Source organism: Rhinolophus sinicus, chromosome 4 (genome assembly GCF_057876585.1).
Source record: "Rhinolophus sinicus isolate RSI-liver-muscle chromosome 4, RSI-T2T, whole genome shotgun sequence".
Classification (NCBI taxonomy): Eukaryota; Metazoa; Chordata; class Mammalia; order Chiroptera; family Rhinolophidae; genus Rhinolophus; species Rhinolophus sinicus.
This window is the reverse complement of record NC_142504.1, coordinates 28,652,794-28,670,066: the sequence shown is the minus strand read 5'-3', so window position 1 is coordinate 28,670,066 and position 17,273 is coordinate 28,652,794. Positions and strand designations below refer to the sequence as shown.

Sequence of the window (17,273 nt, the reverse complement as noted above, 5' to 3'; positions counted from 1 at the left end):
TAGTTCAGCTCTGCTTCCCTTTCCAGCCATTCCCACACCCACTGTGCCTCCTGTGCTCTGGCTGTAAGGACCTTGTAGGTCCGTTGAAATGCCCTGTTGCTTTCACCCAAAGGCCTGTGTCTAAGCGGCTTCCTCAGCCTGGAACCCTGCTCTGCTGTCCCTACTTCCTCCACCCAGTTCCTTCCCCTCATCCTTCAAATCTGGTTTAGATGCCACTTCCTCTGGGCAGCCCCTCCTAGGTGTGGCAGCACGTGCCACCTCAGACAACGGTTTATCATACCGCATCGTGCTTACTTGCTCTATCCCCTAGTGACTACATGCAACAGGAAGATAGTGATCATGTCTGTTTATTCACTACTGCATCCTTCCACCCATGGCTCGGTACGCAGTGGGGGCTTCGATATCATTGGATGGGTGAGGGAATAAGTGAATTAATGCATACTGAAGATTGCAATCGGGGGAGCACATTTGTCAGGAATGAATTAGAATTTTTTCTCCTCAGAAAGTGTGAACTCAGACAACGGAATTGACAGCAAGATACTGCTTTAGTTCAGGATTCATCAGTTGAAATGTTACGGTGGCAGGAGGAGACTGTGAGGAGACTGAAATTCCCCATCCCACAGTGACTCTGAGGACACCCGTGCAGCTGGACTGCACACCCAGAGGGCTCAGAAATGTGTTTCAGTAACACTTTCCTGAGAGGTCAATGGAGAACGGTTTAAAATGGAATCCTAACTGGAACAAAACACTAAAGCTTGCTCAAAGTTAAATTTCAAGTTATGAACTCCAAGCCAACGGCTAACTCCATAATTTAAATTAATTCCAAAGAGGGCAGCAAGCCACAAATTAATAATGCTACTTCTCACCTGCAAAATCACGTATGTCAATTTCCAAACCATCATAAGGTCAGTTGCATGTGGTGGGAATGTTCTAGAAGGCTGAGAAAACATGCTTCTGGCACTTCAAACTCGATGGCTGGCATCTGGCCATCGATATGAGTGCTAACTTGGGGACAGGTGCTGGGTTGGCCCTGGGGTTGTGGCAGTAGAGAGAACCAGTCTAGTCCCTGACTTCATGGAGAATCCAACCTCATCAAATATATACTTGCATTTGACGTTTTAAAAACAATTATTTCCCTAAATTCTAAGTACACCATATTTTGCAATTAAATTAAATCCAGCACACATGGGACTGTGGAGTAAGGCATCGCTTCAGCTACTTCTGCATGGCAAAGAATTTTTTTAAACCATATTTTCCAAAATCAACAAATTGATGACACTAAAGAGTGGGTAATGTTTCAACATTCAAACCAAATGACGAAGGGCTTGGTTTTTATTTCACCCTTACACAGCTAGTAACCACTCTCCAAAACAAAACCAAATAAACACAATTCCACGTGAAATTCTCCTGCCTTCCAGAATCATCATATGTTTACTTTTATTATCTGGCACATAGAAAGTGCTCAATAAATAATGTTTGTTGAATGACTAAATCGCAGGAGAGGCACTACTGTGAAAATGACCTTTTCAATTTCCTTTTTTTCCCCATAGGAAAAAAAAAATTATGTATAGGATAAAAATTATGCTAGGATTCCCTGTCTGACCTTGGGTTAGTCACTTAAAATAGGTATCATTTTCTTTACCTATAAAATGAAATCTGTCTTGGTTATTATGAGGCTTAAAGGATGTAGCAGATACAAAGTAACTGGCACTACACCCTGCCAATAATGGTTTACCTCCCTTTTTCTTTTTTTAACCTCTCCTTTCCATTCCCTGTCCTCTTCCAACTCCCAAATAACGTGTCAAAGATAAACCAAATTACTGGCCTGATAAGAAAGTCAGGAAAGCCTGGGCTTGCCAACATCTAGCTTCAACCCTTGAAAAGTTTTATTTACTATTTTGGGGCCTTGATTTTCTCTTTGATAGAATGAGTGACTACTCACTAGCTCATCTTTCAAGGACTTTTCAGTTCTGATTTTCCATGAGATCAGGAGTCTCATACCGAGAAGTTAGATGCTGCTAGCACATTAAGGTCATCCATGATCAGAAATAAAATGGACTCTGACTGCTTTCATAGAGAGGAATGCTAAATTACAAACCAGAATACAACTTGACTTTTAAAAGAATTTGTATCAATGTAATATCTAGGTCAAGAGTCAGTGACCCTATTCTTAAGCAATAGAAGGTCCTTCCTTTCCTCCCTTCCCCACATCCCTCATCCCACACATTGAACACATCCTACATAGCTAACTTCCTGCGTACCATTGGGTCTTCCCATGCACAGCTCCAAAAGGATGTACTTAAAAAGAAATCTAGGGATTGTAGGTAGTATATCAATGGATCACTTTAAATGAGTAATAATACCGTTGACACAGTATTATGTCAAGCCTAACAGTTGCTTGATTTTTTTTCTTTCACACCCTGAAATATATCCAAGTCGACCAAACAAAGAACTACCAAGATTGTATGTATACAAAATCTCGCTGCATTTTCATAAATACTCAGTGTATTACTGCCACCTAGTGGTAAGATGTATCCTTGTATGACTACATCTCTAAACCGTTAAACTGACACAAGACAATTTTCAAAACCAAGGGAACATTGTTCTTCTGCTGCTCGCCAGTTATTTCAGAGAAATTTAGGAGCATACCCATCTTCTCAGCTATATATTTGCCTCAGACAAATTTCTGAAGAGGTCTATTATAAAATGGAGTCAATGCCACAGTATTTAATTCCCACTGCCTCTGAACAACTGCACAAAACAAAGGAACATTATTATTCTATTAATTCTAATATCCATTAGTAATTTAAAGATTTCCCCAATAGTTTGTTGTTCTCACCTTCCAGTTACATTTTGTCTAATCTTGATTTTTAGTTATGCATGAAAAGCATTTAAAGTGACAACCTTACAAAAAGTGCATTGTATGAAAATCTGACTTCAATTAGAACCAGTTACTAAGTTCCAGCAATTTCCAGCTGTCTCTTCGCTCTTATCCTTAGAGAATTATATATCACATTAATTGGTACTCTGTCACATAAAAAGACACCAGCCGTGATTAATTGCATCCTTGGTGCTTCTGAGTTATGTCTTCTTCACTAGAGGGATTCAAATCACACCTCATTCCCTTCCAGCAGGTATCCATTTTGGTAACCCTCATAAAATCTCCTACCTTCCTGAACTTCTCCATTTGCTTGTAGAGGTCTGGATCAAGCTCCTGGGACACGTCCTTCATCCATAATAAAGCCCCTCTGTATTCAGTCCGGCACTGCTCCATGCGGTTCACTGTCAGCCAAGTGTCCGAGATGGCCCGATGTCGAAAAGTCTCCACTTCTTGGTGAAATCGACACAGAGGATTTCGCAAGGCCAACCTAGATCAGAGGATAAAGCCACAATCTTGAAACTAAGAGTGTCAGCAATTTGAAGCCTTGACAGTTTACCAATCTTAAACTCATGAGCCTACTGCGGTGCCTGGAACACAGACGATGCTGCAGAAATGCCTGATGGATTATAACTGAAATGTATGTGAACTGATGAGTCAACCAGAGATGATTACCCAGGTACTAATCCCTTAGGTTACTGTTACTTAACTGTACTATTGGAAAGTATTTCCGTTGTATTATTGGGGGTGGCCTCGTGCCTGAGCAAAGAGTACTCCTTTGAAGCTAGAATCAATGCTGTGTTAATGGAGGAAGGTCAAGGCATCACCATTCCCCAGGTCTACTCTTGGCCACTCCCTGCCATCTGCTCCTCGGAAGCCTGGCCCTTTGAGGAGGGCTGGACACATGTAAGACTAGGGTCTCCCTGGCTAGGCCATTGTGGATTTGTCTCCAAAGGCTTGGGCATCTGCTGCTTGCTCCCATAGTCAGAGAACGAAGCACAAACAGAAGCATTTGTAAGTGGTCCAGGAAGGGGGAGATGTGCATGTACTGAGGATTTACTATGTTAGGCATTCTCAGGTTATGTGATTTGATCCTTACTTAAAACACCAAAACTTAAGGATACTACAACAGAAGTGAACATATATAACGAAGCGGGTATAAAATAATTATAATATTGGCCATGACATACCATCATTTATTCAGCAAAAAATAATGTTTGAAACACATCAAACTTTGGATACAACATCTGTGGGTGGGGGGGAGGGTGGAATACTGCTTCTTCCACCTTCTTACCCCAAACGAGTAATGTCAGATGAATTACACTCTTATAATACAGTCGTTTCCGTGAAGTTACGGGGAAAAGATGAAAAAAAGAAAAAGAATATTTACATTTCAATTTAAATGCAAACTATTCTAGGTGAAGGGAACAATGACGTTAGTGAAATCAGCTCTTTCCATCAACATCTGCAATGCCGTGCATATGTGTATAGCAGTATAAGATTATAGATATAGCGATAAATTGTTTAAGAAAAATATCCCTTTTACTATTTTTCTTTAGTTTTCCTTTTGTCTACAAAGCACTGTTTTTAACTATTCAGCAGTTATCTAAAAAACGCTTGCTGACATCATCTTACCTAGGTGTTGCAGGTTGCTTTCAAAGACATATTGATGTGCCATAAAGTAAGCCTGTGCTTTATCACCACTGGATTAAATTTAATACTCACTGTTCATCACATTGAATGAGCAGTTGACTAGCAAATCCGTCAGTAAAACTAATGCTGGTGTGAAGGTTTATAAAGCTGAAGAGTTCTATTTAAAGGGAGAAACAGTCCTCAGCTGTCCCCCTAAGAAACCTGTTCATTTCTGGACACCTTTTCTCTTCCTTTGGACTTCACCACTTTTCCTAAACTGGCTGAGTTTTTTGAATAAACCATTCTCTATTTCTTGACTGTTGTAAAGTTGGACAGAAGCCTTTGAAGATGTAATAACGTGATGATACATATTAAGATACTGAAGAAAAGAAAAAGGCATACAAAATCACCTAATTCCCCCCAGGCCCCTGTAACTTGCTTTGTATAAACTCAGGTGACAACCTCTTTACTTGTGGTACCAGGGACTGAGTCTAGACCAAGGAAAAATTCAATAACCAGAACCATCAAGCTTCAGTGAAAGACTGCTCCATGTTTTCATTCATGAAATGGGGATAATTAATAAAATGACTAAAGGTCTACTCCAAAGACATCTGTTCTTTGGTAGGAAAAGGTGGGAGTGACCCAAGAGGTGGACAGAAGGGCTTGGGTTAAATGTATCATGGCACGCCCGATAATGGAATACTATATTATGGATGTTTAAGAAAAAATGCATATGTGGACATAAAACGGTGCTAGTGCTATTGGATCAGGAAAATCAATTTGCTAAATAATCAGTATGCGATACTGCACAAAAATTGTATGGTAGGATGCTGTTTATGTTAAAATATATTCTGGTATATCCCAATATGTCCCTTCAAGATCTGAGAGTTTTATGTAATCCTCCCACTTTCTTCATATTTAGAAGGACTGGTCTGGATTTCATGTGCTGGGTGAGCAGCTGAGTGCCATGAAACCAGAGCCACCTTATAGGAGGCCACATTTCAAACTGTAAAGTTGTCCAAGTTGCATTAAATTATGGATATAGAGCAGTTTTGCTAGTTTATGCAGTGATACTTTCAAGTATCATTTGCATTGTATTTGTTGATTTATTTTACTGTTTTTGCCTGTATCCAAAGATTAGATTTTTATAAACTTAAGGGATCATATACATCCTTTGTGAGATAATTAGTTAAACAAGTATGAAAGGGTATCACTTGGATAAGCATATTAGTAGTATAAAATAATCATGCGAACAGTAATAACTCTCATAGTGACTGTGTCCAGGGATTTGACTTTGTTTCCCATAAATGGATGTTAATTTTAGCATACAGGTCTAAGATTTTTTCCCACTGAAATAAGTGATAATTATATGTTTAACATATGAGAATTTATGAAAAATTTTTCAAGAATCAAGTATCCTTATGAGGCTGGGGAAAGTGTATATGCATAGAAAGTACCCAGGGGTTAAAAGTGGGTCATCTCTATTTGTAAAATTTTAGTTTTGGTTGTTTTTTTTTCTCCTTTTGGTTTATCTCTGTTTTTAAATTTTTCTAGAATGAGTGTGTATTACTTTTATAAGGAAAAACAGTTATAAATAATATTAAAAGGTGCAATTCAAGATGATAAAGAAACGCTTTTCTTGGAAAACTGGAGTAGAGAACTATTAAAAATGGTTTCATCCAACTAGCTTAGTTGGCATTGCCCACAAGGTAAGGGTCCAGATGCAATTAGGAAAAACCAAAATGCCCAGGAGTGGGACCACTGAAACACTGACACGGTTGGTCTCTTTTCTACTCCACTTTTCATAAGAATAGTTGTGTAACAGGCCGATGGCCTGCTCTTGACCCATAAAGAGAAAGCAGTAAGAAGAAATTAACAGAAAAACATATTGGACAATCTAAGCAAAATTTTTGTAGCCTTAATATTTTTGGAAACCACCAATAAACCTTATTTAGGTATAACCCTGCCTCGTATTAGTGAGTGACATTTTTGAAAGCTTGATAGTCCCTGGGGAAGGAGGAGGAGAGGAGTGTCAATTTCTCTGACACAAAGTGCAACTATATGCAGGGTCTCCTGCTTATTCTACATTGACCATAAAAATGAGTCATCCTAGTGTTAAAAAAAGAAGTCACTGACCTATCACAATTTTCTCTGCACCAGAGCTTCTCAAACTCGAATGTGCATTGAAATCGACTGGGGGGGCTCGTTAAAACGCAGGCTGGGATTCAGCAGTTTGGGGATTGGGGCCTAGATTTTGCATTTCTAACACATTCCCAGGTGAGGCTGCTGACATGGCCATCCAGGGTCTGAGCAGAATGGTTCAGGGCGTCTTGAACATCACCTCTCTAAAGTTAATTGGTCCACTGAGAGCAGAGAAGGAACGCTTCCACCTGGTCTCATTAGGCTCCTGCTTTCATCAGCTGCTGGAAGGGGACGAGACTGATTGCTATGAGCAATGCTGAAGGTCAGCTAGATGCCTAACACAGCACTCAGTGACTGGGTGTAAAGCGCCCCCTATAGCCCAAAAGAAATACGAAAAAAAATTTTTTTTTAATTTTTAATAGGGAGGGGGAAAAATCATACCTGTTGTCTTAATCAGACAGTAAACACAAACAGACAAACAACTGAGAACAGAGTAGTTCCTTAGTCTCAGGCAAGAGGCTTTTAAAGAACACTGGGCAATTCCCCTTAATGAGTGAGTGGATCCCAGATTCTCAGTGGATTCCCCCAAATAGAGTCCCAAGGAAAGCCACACACCTTTGCTGGGAAGAAAAGCAGAGGGCTTTCCCTGTCGCTTGCATCATTTTTCCTGCTCTGGTTTTATCTTGGAAGCCTTGGGATCGGAGAAATTTTCCCAGTTCGTTTTCTTCTTGAGACAAAACTGGTGAAGAAAAGACCCAAAACAGCCATGAACAATGTGCATTTTTATTACAGAGAGAAGAAGAGCGACAAATCACAAGGTCCTCTCTCTTCTAGAGTCAAAGACCAGGTGAAATTAAATCCAAGTGACAGGCTACAAGGTAAGCTCCCCACCCCCTCCATTTAACTTTCATGCTGTTCTTCCATTTACAAAACGAGAGATCAAATTCACTTGAGTACATCTGTCAATGTGTTTGGTGCCCTGTAATCAGAACCAGAAAATGACCTCTGTACTGAAAAGTGAGTCGATAATGTGCTGCTTCGAACTGAAATAAAAACGTTGTGTTTGTCGGGTATGACTGGGAATCTTTTGTGGCTGCCTATAATGTAGGGACAGTTTCCTTCTGTTATTCTCTCTTGCTGACTTTTGATCTTTGTTTTCTGAGTTACATTCTACTTGATTGTAAAGCAGATCAAATACCTTATCCATGATATTAAGTTTTTGGTTGGAGGTGGGGCTGGGGGGATGAGAGTGGGTGGGTAATCAGGTTGATGACTTGGGTTTTTAAAATGCAGAGCTGAAACCAAATCTGAATTGGTTATGCCTAACCTAGGCTTTTTTTTTTTTTTTTTTTTTGAATTGGTGTATAATTGACATACATTATATGAGTTTCGGGTATACAACATAATGATTCAGTATTGGTATATATTGGTCCTTATTTTTAAAGACAACCTCAGATGGTACTATTGGTGAGATAGTGACTGGTACAAGCTTTCTAAGATTGATTTGGCAGTAAATATAAGAAATCACAGAATTGTGTCTCTTTTGACATTGCACTTCTGTAAGTACACCCTAAAGAAGTAAAATTGGCACAAAGATGTATATACAACGATAATCATGCATCATTATTTATATTGGCAAAACATTATCTTTCCCTATAGTGGAAACTGATTTTATCAACCCCAGTGCATCCACCCAATGAACAGTGAGCTGTTATGCAGCCACTGGTCCCAAATACACATCCACCAACAGTTGAGCAAGGAGTGACACTGAGCTTCCTAGAATGTTTTTTTCTCGAAACACAGAATTTACTATGGACATACTTCGAATACTACTCTTACTGCACATTTCTGTATTGATGCATTTATACATCATTTGTCTCTAAGAATGCTTTTTAAATGCTACTAAGATTCCTGTCTGTTTTTACAAACCATCCAGACTTCTTTGAGGATGCACCCGATTCCTGACACAACCTCTCCAATAATAGTCGTAGAACGTTAGCCAGGAACCACTAATCCAAGGGTGAAGGTTAAACTCTCTACTCATTCCGTATTAATTTGTGATTGTGGTTTATTCTACACATTCCAGAGGAGAAAAGGCTTTTAGAATCCATTCTTCCTGAGAGATAAATGACTGATTACCCTCCTTCCTCTTCTGTCTCTCAAAATTAAGTTCATTGGTCCAAGTTCAGCTCAAAGGCTACTTCCTCTGTAAAGTAGTTGATCCCCATTTCTCCACCACACCAACCCCCTCTCAGCACCTCGTATTAAAGTGTTTATGGGTGGGCCGGGGTCTATTTCTCATGAGACTGTAAACTTTCTCAGGACAGGGACCTCATGCAAACTATGGTTCCCCAGGTAAATGCTTGTGAAATTGAATTAACTGTCATTTTTGCCTTGTTATCCCTGTATACTTTATTTCACTTTACATGCTTATCTGGTATTTATGCCATGGTTCTATGTAGCTTTAAAAAAATTCCTATAATTATAAGAAGTTTTGTTGTTTTGTAATACCATTCATTCCTTCTCCTCTCCGTTCATATGGGATTCACTCAGTTCCATAATGAATCTTTCCCGATGGAGAGCAATTTCACATTTTGGTTTATAACAGCATGAGGTGACAGTCACCTTTTTTTTTTTCTTCTTACATTGAAGCCTCGAGTCACATACAAATGAACACAGTTAGCTTAAGGCTAAGAAGAAACCAATTCATGGAACCTGAATGATTACATGGTAGGAAAGAGTGAAATTGCGCCCTTTCCTAAATAAACCTAAGTAGGTTGAAGCATTTGAAAAATCATTTTTGGTTACGTGATGCACTTGAGGATTAAACTTGGGGTGGTAAACAGGTTTCATTTTAAGCTATAGACTCTGATTAATTGGCAGTGCTGCTCAGAGGGTGATGAAAACAGTTTGAGCCCCATCAGCCTCCAGGTTGGATTACTTAGTGATGACCATCATTTTCCGAGAAGAGATGTTCATCCCTTAATGGCAATTTTAAAATTCAACTACTGAAATTAATTTATAGACATTTACAATTCTTCTAAGGTAACAGGTAAATCAAAAGTTTTTACTTAGAAGTTTTCACTTACCTGGGGCTTAGAAATTCAGAGACAAATAAAACCCTATTCATATTTAGTTGCTGATTAGATTTTCAGAGGTGCCCTAAAAAGGCAACTGAAGAACTACAAAACCAATCAGCTTGGCCGCATTAATTCACTCAGCAATATGTACTAGGCACTGCCCTTGCCAACTGGGAATATAGAGATGAGTGAGACACACAAGGTCCTGTTCAAATGAAGCTTACGTTCAAACTGCGGGAGACCGAAAATTAAAAAAATACATTATCACAAACTCACCCCACGCCGCCAAAAAACCAGAGGGGGCGGGGGTAAGACAGATTAGTAGCTGTTTTGGGCTGGTGGTCAGGCAAAGCATCTCAGGTGACTATAACAGGTGACTGTGAATCTGAGCTCTGAATGACAAGAAGGGGACATTCTTGAGATGATTAGAGCAGGGACACTAGAGATAGAGGAAACAGTGAGTGCAAAAGGCCTCGGGTCACACTGGGTAAGGGCAAAGTGGCTGGAGGGGTGAGCTGGGCCTGAACACGTAGGAAACTTATAAGCCAAGGAATGGAAGTTTAGATCTTGCTGTAAGTCCTATTGGAGGCTATTCAGCAGAGAAGCAGTATGAGCCAACGTACATTTTTAAAAACTTTTAATTTTGAAATAACTTTAGGCTTATAGAAACACTGTAAATGGACTACAGAATTGCTGTTTACCCTTCATCAGCTTCCCCTAATGTTAGCATCTTTCGTCACCATGGCACAATTATCACAACTAGGCAATTTGCATTGGTACAATACTCTTAACTAAACCACCACCACCTTTGAATTTTACCAGTTTTCCCATGAATGCCTTTTTTATGTTCCAGGATCCAATCCAGGATCCCTTATTGCATTCAGCTATCAAATCTCCTGAGTTTGCTTCCATCTCTGACAGTTCCTCAGTCTCTTTTGTCTTTCATGAGCTTGACACCTTTTAAGAGTATAGGTCAGGTATTTTTAGAATGTCCGTCAATGTCTGTTTATCTGATTCCTCGTGATTAGACTGGGGTTACATATTTAGGAGAGGGAAACAGAGGGGAAATGACTTTTAGTGCCTGGCATCAGGGCTACATATCAATACACATTACCCTGGTGATGTTCACCTCTATCGCTTTTTCAGATGCTGTTTTCCGGGTTTCTCTACTGTAAAATTATGATTTTCCTTTTGTAATTATTAAACATTTGGGGGGGGGAACATGAGACTATGCAGATAACCAGTTTCTCCTCAAACTTCCATTCACAACTTGTAACATCTTTCAGTGAATCTTACCTGCCACAGTTCCCACTGTGGTGTTTGCCTCATGATGATTTTGCAGTTCTGTCTATTCTTTCTATATTTATTCACTGGAGTTATTGTCTCAGGAAGAGTTGTCTCTTCTTCTCGGTTTGCTTACTTCTAGGTAGACTTTATGGATATTTGTTTAACTTTATGGGTTATAATCCAATATTATGCTTACTTATTATGCTGCTCAAACTGTCCCAGCTTTGACCACTGGGAGCTCTGGGAAAGTGACCTGATTGCTGTCTCTCAGTGGAGACAATGGACTGGAAGAAGCAAAAGTGGAGGCAGGGAGATCAGTGAGGAAACTGATACAGCAAATCAAGAGAGTGATGGTGGTGACCTGAACTAACACAGTGGAAGTGAAGATAAGGAGAGGAAGGAGAATTTGAAAGCTACTTAGGTGACAAAATGGACCAGCATTTGATACTGACAGGATATGAAACAGAGAAATGACAGGGGTGTGTGTGTCATGTATGTTCCTTTCCTCATAGCTCAAGACTATGGAGTTACAGCCCAGGAGAAGTCTTAGCTCAAACACTTAGAAAATAATAACATAGGTAATTTATAAAATTCTGCCTCTAAGTCCTAGGATTTTGTAGTTCCCCAAAAATAGTCTTAATAATAGATTAGTAATGAAGGAAAATTACCAACTGTTAATTTGTGATTTTTGGAAAGAGGTTTGGCAGCAGCCAGACACAGAAAAACTTCCCCTATTTTAGTCTCAGAAATACATAAACTGTACGATTAGATCGCCTACAAACGGAAATTTTAAAACGTACTAGCATACAACTTCATATTCGGCATTTCAGAGATAACTTTGTTAGTAATGACTTTGAGACAGGATGACCAGAGGAAAATCTTGTTCCCTAATAACCCAACATCCAACATAAAAATGTTGATGAAGGAGTGTTGTCAACGACGTATAGTCAACGAATTAACTGTGTGTGCCTTCTGTCTCTATATGATCATTTTAAAAGGAACAAAATTGGATATAAGAGAGCCAGGACAATCAAATAAAAAAAACAAACACCCAAATTTAAAAATCCCACGCTAGAAAACAAAATTTTTTATAGTTAGGAAAATAAATGGCATGTACTTATCCATGAGAAACTCAATACAAAATTCTTCTGCAATGGTACTTGCATTGAAAGATAAACAGAAAACTCCTGTAAAGGATTTCTGATAAAATTATTAAAGACCCTCCTTCTACCACGTAAAGAGCAAAGACAGATACTTTTAACTAGTAGTTTCCTTGTCTTACTTCCTAAACACATGCAATCATATCATAAGGCAAAATATCCTATTTCTTCCTATCTAGCTGATCAATATTCATACTTATGGCATACTTACAACATATTCTCTTTTGATAGAGCACAATTGCTTTAGACAAGTCCAAACAGGTTCTCTGAATCGAGTGAAACAGCTGTAATAAAAATACAAACAAATTGCTAAATGAAAGACAGCGGTGAAATAGAAAATAATGACACTGAACATACCCATAGTGTTTGATTAGCCCACAAACAAGATTACCTGCCTAAGTGTGCTTGGTGTTATGTGGTGAACACAGAAACTGTGACAAAGCCTTTAGATATGCTTCTACTGTTCTGTATTTATTGAAATTCATCATCTCTGAGATTCAAATTAAGATCTGCCAAACAACGATTTCCTGCAGACAATTGAAATAACTGAAAAACAGAAATCCTAAGTGAAGGGCCCATTTAGAGGACTTAGTAAACCAGAGACTCCATATTCATTCATAATCTAATTTATTTCTTTTACCACTTGCTGTGTGTTTTTGTTTTAATGGAGGATCTGTCAATTAAGCATAATATTTAAAACATGACATTAGCTTATTTTGTGATCCTAATGTATTTTATGGCTTGCTTCAACAACTCTATGAACAGCAAACAAAAATCAATCATGTGAATGCTATGTCTGTTGAGAAGACATCTGTAAAACGGAGTTTACCTAGCAGCCCATCACCCCTTATCTTCCCAATGATGTCATGAAATATACAGAGAAAAACCCTAATGCGTGCTATGGCCGTAACAGAAGAACTTAAGGGAAAAGCAGGTGGGATATACTGAGAAGAATCTAACTAGCTTTTAACTCATGGTGGTCCTTGTCTTTGCTTTAGAAACCGAGACAGCTCAAGGGAAGATAGAACAGATACTTGACACTTTTTCCACCAACTCAGAGGCTAGGGCTGGTATCAATTAGAAAACCTGGAAGACAAAATTCTGCCTCTGAGGATCCACCCAAAGAGGCAAGGCAATCCTTTCCTTACCCCTCTCCTACTTTACCAGCCATGGTGATGTAGTAATTCTGTCCTGGTATGATAAAGCATTTCCACTGTTTGACTCAAAACCAATGGTCTCCTTCATATGAAATATGACCCAATTATCAAATAAAAATGGATGCATACCTACATGCTTAAAAGATTAAAAACTATTCCCAGGAATGTTTAATATGATAAAACGTGGACATGAAGAATATAAATTTTACTAAATCTCATTTCATTATACTGCATCCTCTACCTACTTAGAAAAGAAAACAAAACAAAACCCTTTACCATAAAACAAAACAAAATCAGCAGTGTGATTCTGTTCCTTAACAAATCCTTGATATCAGTCTTCTGGGTTGCAAGCCGCCAGCACATAGTAATTCTCAAAGTTGGAAGCAAGGAAATTCAAAAGGTATGTTCAGGAGCTGTTCTGTTGTTACTGTTTACTTTTTTAAAAAACTGCGGCATAAATTAGATGCAATAAAATGCACACCTCTGGAGTGTTCAGTTGTGTTAGTGTGACAACTGTATACACTCTTGTAACCAGACCCAAAATAAGAAACATTTCCAGCATCTAGTCAGTCTCCTTGGCTATGGCACCCACTAAAAGACTTCTGGTATCATAGGTTACTTTTGCCTGTTCTTGTACTTAAGAGCTGTTTTTGAGAAAATGAATTTATTAACAAGCAATTTTGACAAATACTTAAACTTAGTGTAATATTTATACATTAACGTCCCAACAGATTGTAATAGAATCTGGCCATTATTGTAGCGTGGCACGCAGCTTTCTGTGCCAGCAGAATACAGGTTCTTGTTTTAGAGTTTTACGCTCTATGGAAGGCAGTGTGAGAACACATCAAAAGGGTTTGCACAGCCTTTTCATATATTTTATTGATGGAACCCACTCTCTCTATAAACATCAACATCAGTATGAACATGTCTGCAACAGAAACCTCTATCATGTGTAAAATTATTAGTCACCGCTAAGTACTTTCGACACTACCTGCTTAGAATCGCGACTATTTTGATTAAATATAGTTGATTCAGTCAAAATGCTGCAGCCAGAATCTAAACATAAATATAAAATTACTGTATTATGTTTAATGTACTAATAACACATTCAAGTCTGTTTTGAGCAACGCTTGTATTTACTAGGGTGTTCAGAAAAAGTAAAACTATAAGATGTGAGAAGTATATGTGACTTATAATCATTGTGAGTGTATTTAGAATACTAACTCAGAGTAGATACCTCCCGGTTCTCCTTTTCCCGGGGCAGCCAAGTCCATTAGAACAACCCTGTCAAACGCAGCTTCTATCTGAACAATTCCAATGACAGGGGAAAGGGTTGGGAGCTAATATTACATGAACGTGTACACTTGTTCAGCAATACTACCTGAGTGTGCACTGTGTGACTGGCGGAGGGTACGATGGTAAAAAAGGCTCACAGGGAATGTGACCTCCGAGTGGAGGGAGGACAGGCAAACAAATGAACACTTGAGATAATCCCATGAGAGATGAGTACTGTGAACTGCGGCCCTGGGTCTCATTCTACGCTCAGATGCACAGAATGAATTATCCCTCATCCTCATGATGGCCCTTCCTATACAGTTGATAACTACCCCATCTCCCATTAAACCTCTCTGTTCCAGTATAACCACGGTTTCCACCATCCTGGCCACCCTTCTTGGAAAGCTTTTTGAAATCCTGAGCTTTCCGTTTCAGTCCCATGAAATGTTCAGCTCATTAATTTTAGCATTCGTGTTAAATCGGGGGATCATTTTGAATTCTTATAAGGTCATGTAACATATGATTCCTGTCAGTGCCCTGTCATTCACAGAAGTCATAAGTGTGCTTTTTCAGTTATAATCTCAACTATTGGAGAATGTCCAGCAAGATGGGGAGTTAGTTGACATTCTACCAGTTATACTAGTGTTTGAGCATCAACCAGATATGAATTCAACTTACTGTTCTATTCACTAGTGTAACTAAACATCTGCTTAGTTTATCCATTTCAGATTTTCCAGGGTTCAACACCAAGCTTACTAGACTCTACTTTCCAGGATCTTCTGCTGTCATTCCTTTTCCTTTTTTTAAATGCAAACATGTGCCTGACCCTAGTGTCGGAATTACTCGTGGTGGTTCTTTAATTACATTAATATTTTTCAACCAACATTTACTGAGAATTTACCACATGCTACGCATTTCAACTGAGTGCTTGAAAAACAAATTAACTGAGGCATACAGGTGGTTACATGAGAATGTGTCGGTCTTTCAAAAACAGGCTGGGATTGAACTGATCTGATCTTTGATTTCCCTCCGGAACTAGTTATTTGCAATATGTTCTCGAACCTAAAGCACACGTAGGCTAGCCCAGGTGAGTCCACTCTGGGGCCACAACCCCAGCGAGGTGACTATGCCGGGGCGCAGAACGCTCACCTCCAGCTTGGCATCAAGGTCTGCATCGGAGGCCACGACGTGTTCATCTTCCTTCTTCCCCGTGGCCTTAATAAAGGCCTGCTTTGTCTCCCAATACTTCTGCTGCATCTTATTTACGACTGACTTATCCTGAGAGTATCGATCCTGTAAGTCCCAGGGATAACTGCTGAAAACAAAATGTAAAGAGCTATGTTAGGCATGACTTTCATCATGACTAAGATATTTCAGTGTGAACAAACTGATCTACACATTATATTATACATTTACAACATAAATAAACATACAACTACTTTCTCTTATGGTGATTGTGCCAAAAAGTGAGTCAACTCTGACTCCAAAATCTTAAAAGTTAGTGAGGAAATAAAACAACTTTTTCAAGAAATTGAGAAACTAAACCTTGAAGAGAATTAGATGTCAACAGGTAGGACACACCCCTTTTAGAAGAGGAGAAAGCGAGGCCACGCCAGGCAGGGTGACTGGCTCAGGCACCCCAGTGAGTCAGAGATAAAGCCGGACACCATGTTATCGTCATTGGAGCATCACAGCCAATACTGAAGTGGTGGCAGAAAAGTAGAGATAAGAGGCTAAAAAATAGCATGCTTAAAATCTGTCACAGAGGTACCTAAAATAGTCAAACTCATGGAATCAGAGAGTAGATTGGTGGTTACCGGGGGCTGGATGGGGTGAGGGGGAAATGGACAATTGCGGATCAATGGTCATAAAATTTCAATCATGCAAGATGAATAAATTCTAGAGACCTGCTGTACAACGTTGTGCCTATAGTTAATTGTGTTGTACATACTGTGTTGTACACTTAAAAAATTTGTTAGGAGGGAAGATGTGAAGTAGTCTTACCACAGTCAAATAAAACTAAAAAAAAAAATTTACAAAAATCTGTTACAGATTTCTGATATTAAAACTTTAAATTCTTAAACATAAATGCTTAAAATACAGACAGGAAGCCATTCTTCAGGAGGAGCATAGCGAAGAGCAGATCAAAAAGTGCGCAAAAAGAAATTAGAAAAAAGATTGAGAATTAAGTGGAATTCTGTAAAAGTGACCAGAGTGCCTCAATTATGGACAGAAAGTTTGCTGTTGGCACTCCACTCTCCCCATGTTGCCTACCCCCTCTTCCGCCCCCAGGGCCCACACAGGACCCCATTGTCTCTCCTATACAGACAGGTACATCATCTTTCACCCCAGGCTATTGCCACTCAAAATATGCCAGGCCTATGTTCTAAAATATGAGTTGCTTTATACTACTATACGAAAATACCTGTAGCTCAAAACTTCATGATTTATACTCTCCTTCCAGATAACAATTTTCAATTCACAGATTTATTCTTTCAAAAGTTATAAGGGGTTTCAGATGACTTCCTTAGCCATGGTTATCTTTAGAGAGAGAAGTAGGATTTGGGGGATTTTCATGGTTTCTGTACTATTAATAGTTAAAAGTTTTATAATGAGCTTACATCAGAGAAAATAAGATGAAAATATATAAAACTTTAATGTA

The 17,273-nt window shown here is 39.0% G+C and overlaps 1 protein-coding gene across 9 annotated transcripts in view; it reads right to left on the bottom strand.

The window, feature by feature from the left end:
* ICA1 (islet cell autoantigen 1) overlaps positions 1–17,273 on the bottom strand; it is a 134,699-nt gene that overhangs the window by 96,760 nt on the left and 20,666 nt on the right. For 5 of the 9 annotated variants that reach the window (XM_074340769.2, XM_019729783.3, XM_019729782.3 and 2 more), the window contains exons 3-6: positions 15,761–15,926; positions 12,391–12,463; positions 7,268–7,391; positions 3,170–3,368 (exon numbers count right to left, since the gene is read on the bottom strand). In XM_074340769.2, coding sequence (XP_074196870.2) covers positions 3,170–3,368; positions 7,268–7,391; positions 12,391–12,463; positions 15,761–15,926 — 562 coding nt within the window. The remainder of the gene's footprint in view (positions 1–3,169; positions 3,369–7,267; positions 7,392–12,390; positions 12,464–15,760; positions 15,927–17,273) is intronic. The other 4 variants (XM_019729786.3, XM_019729788.3, XM_074340767.2 and 1 more) reach the window with 1 other exon arrangement.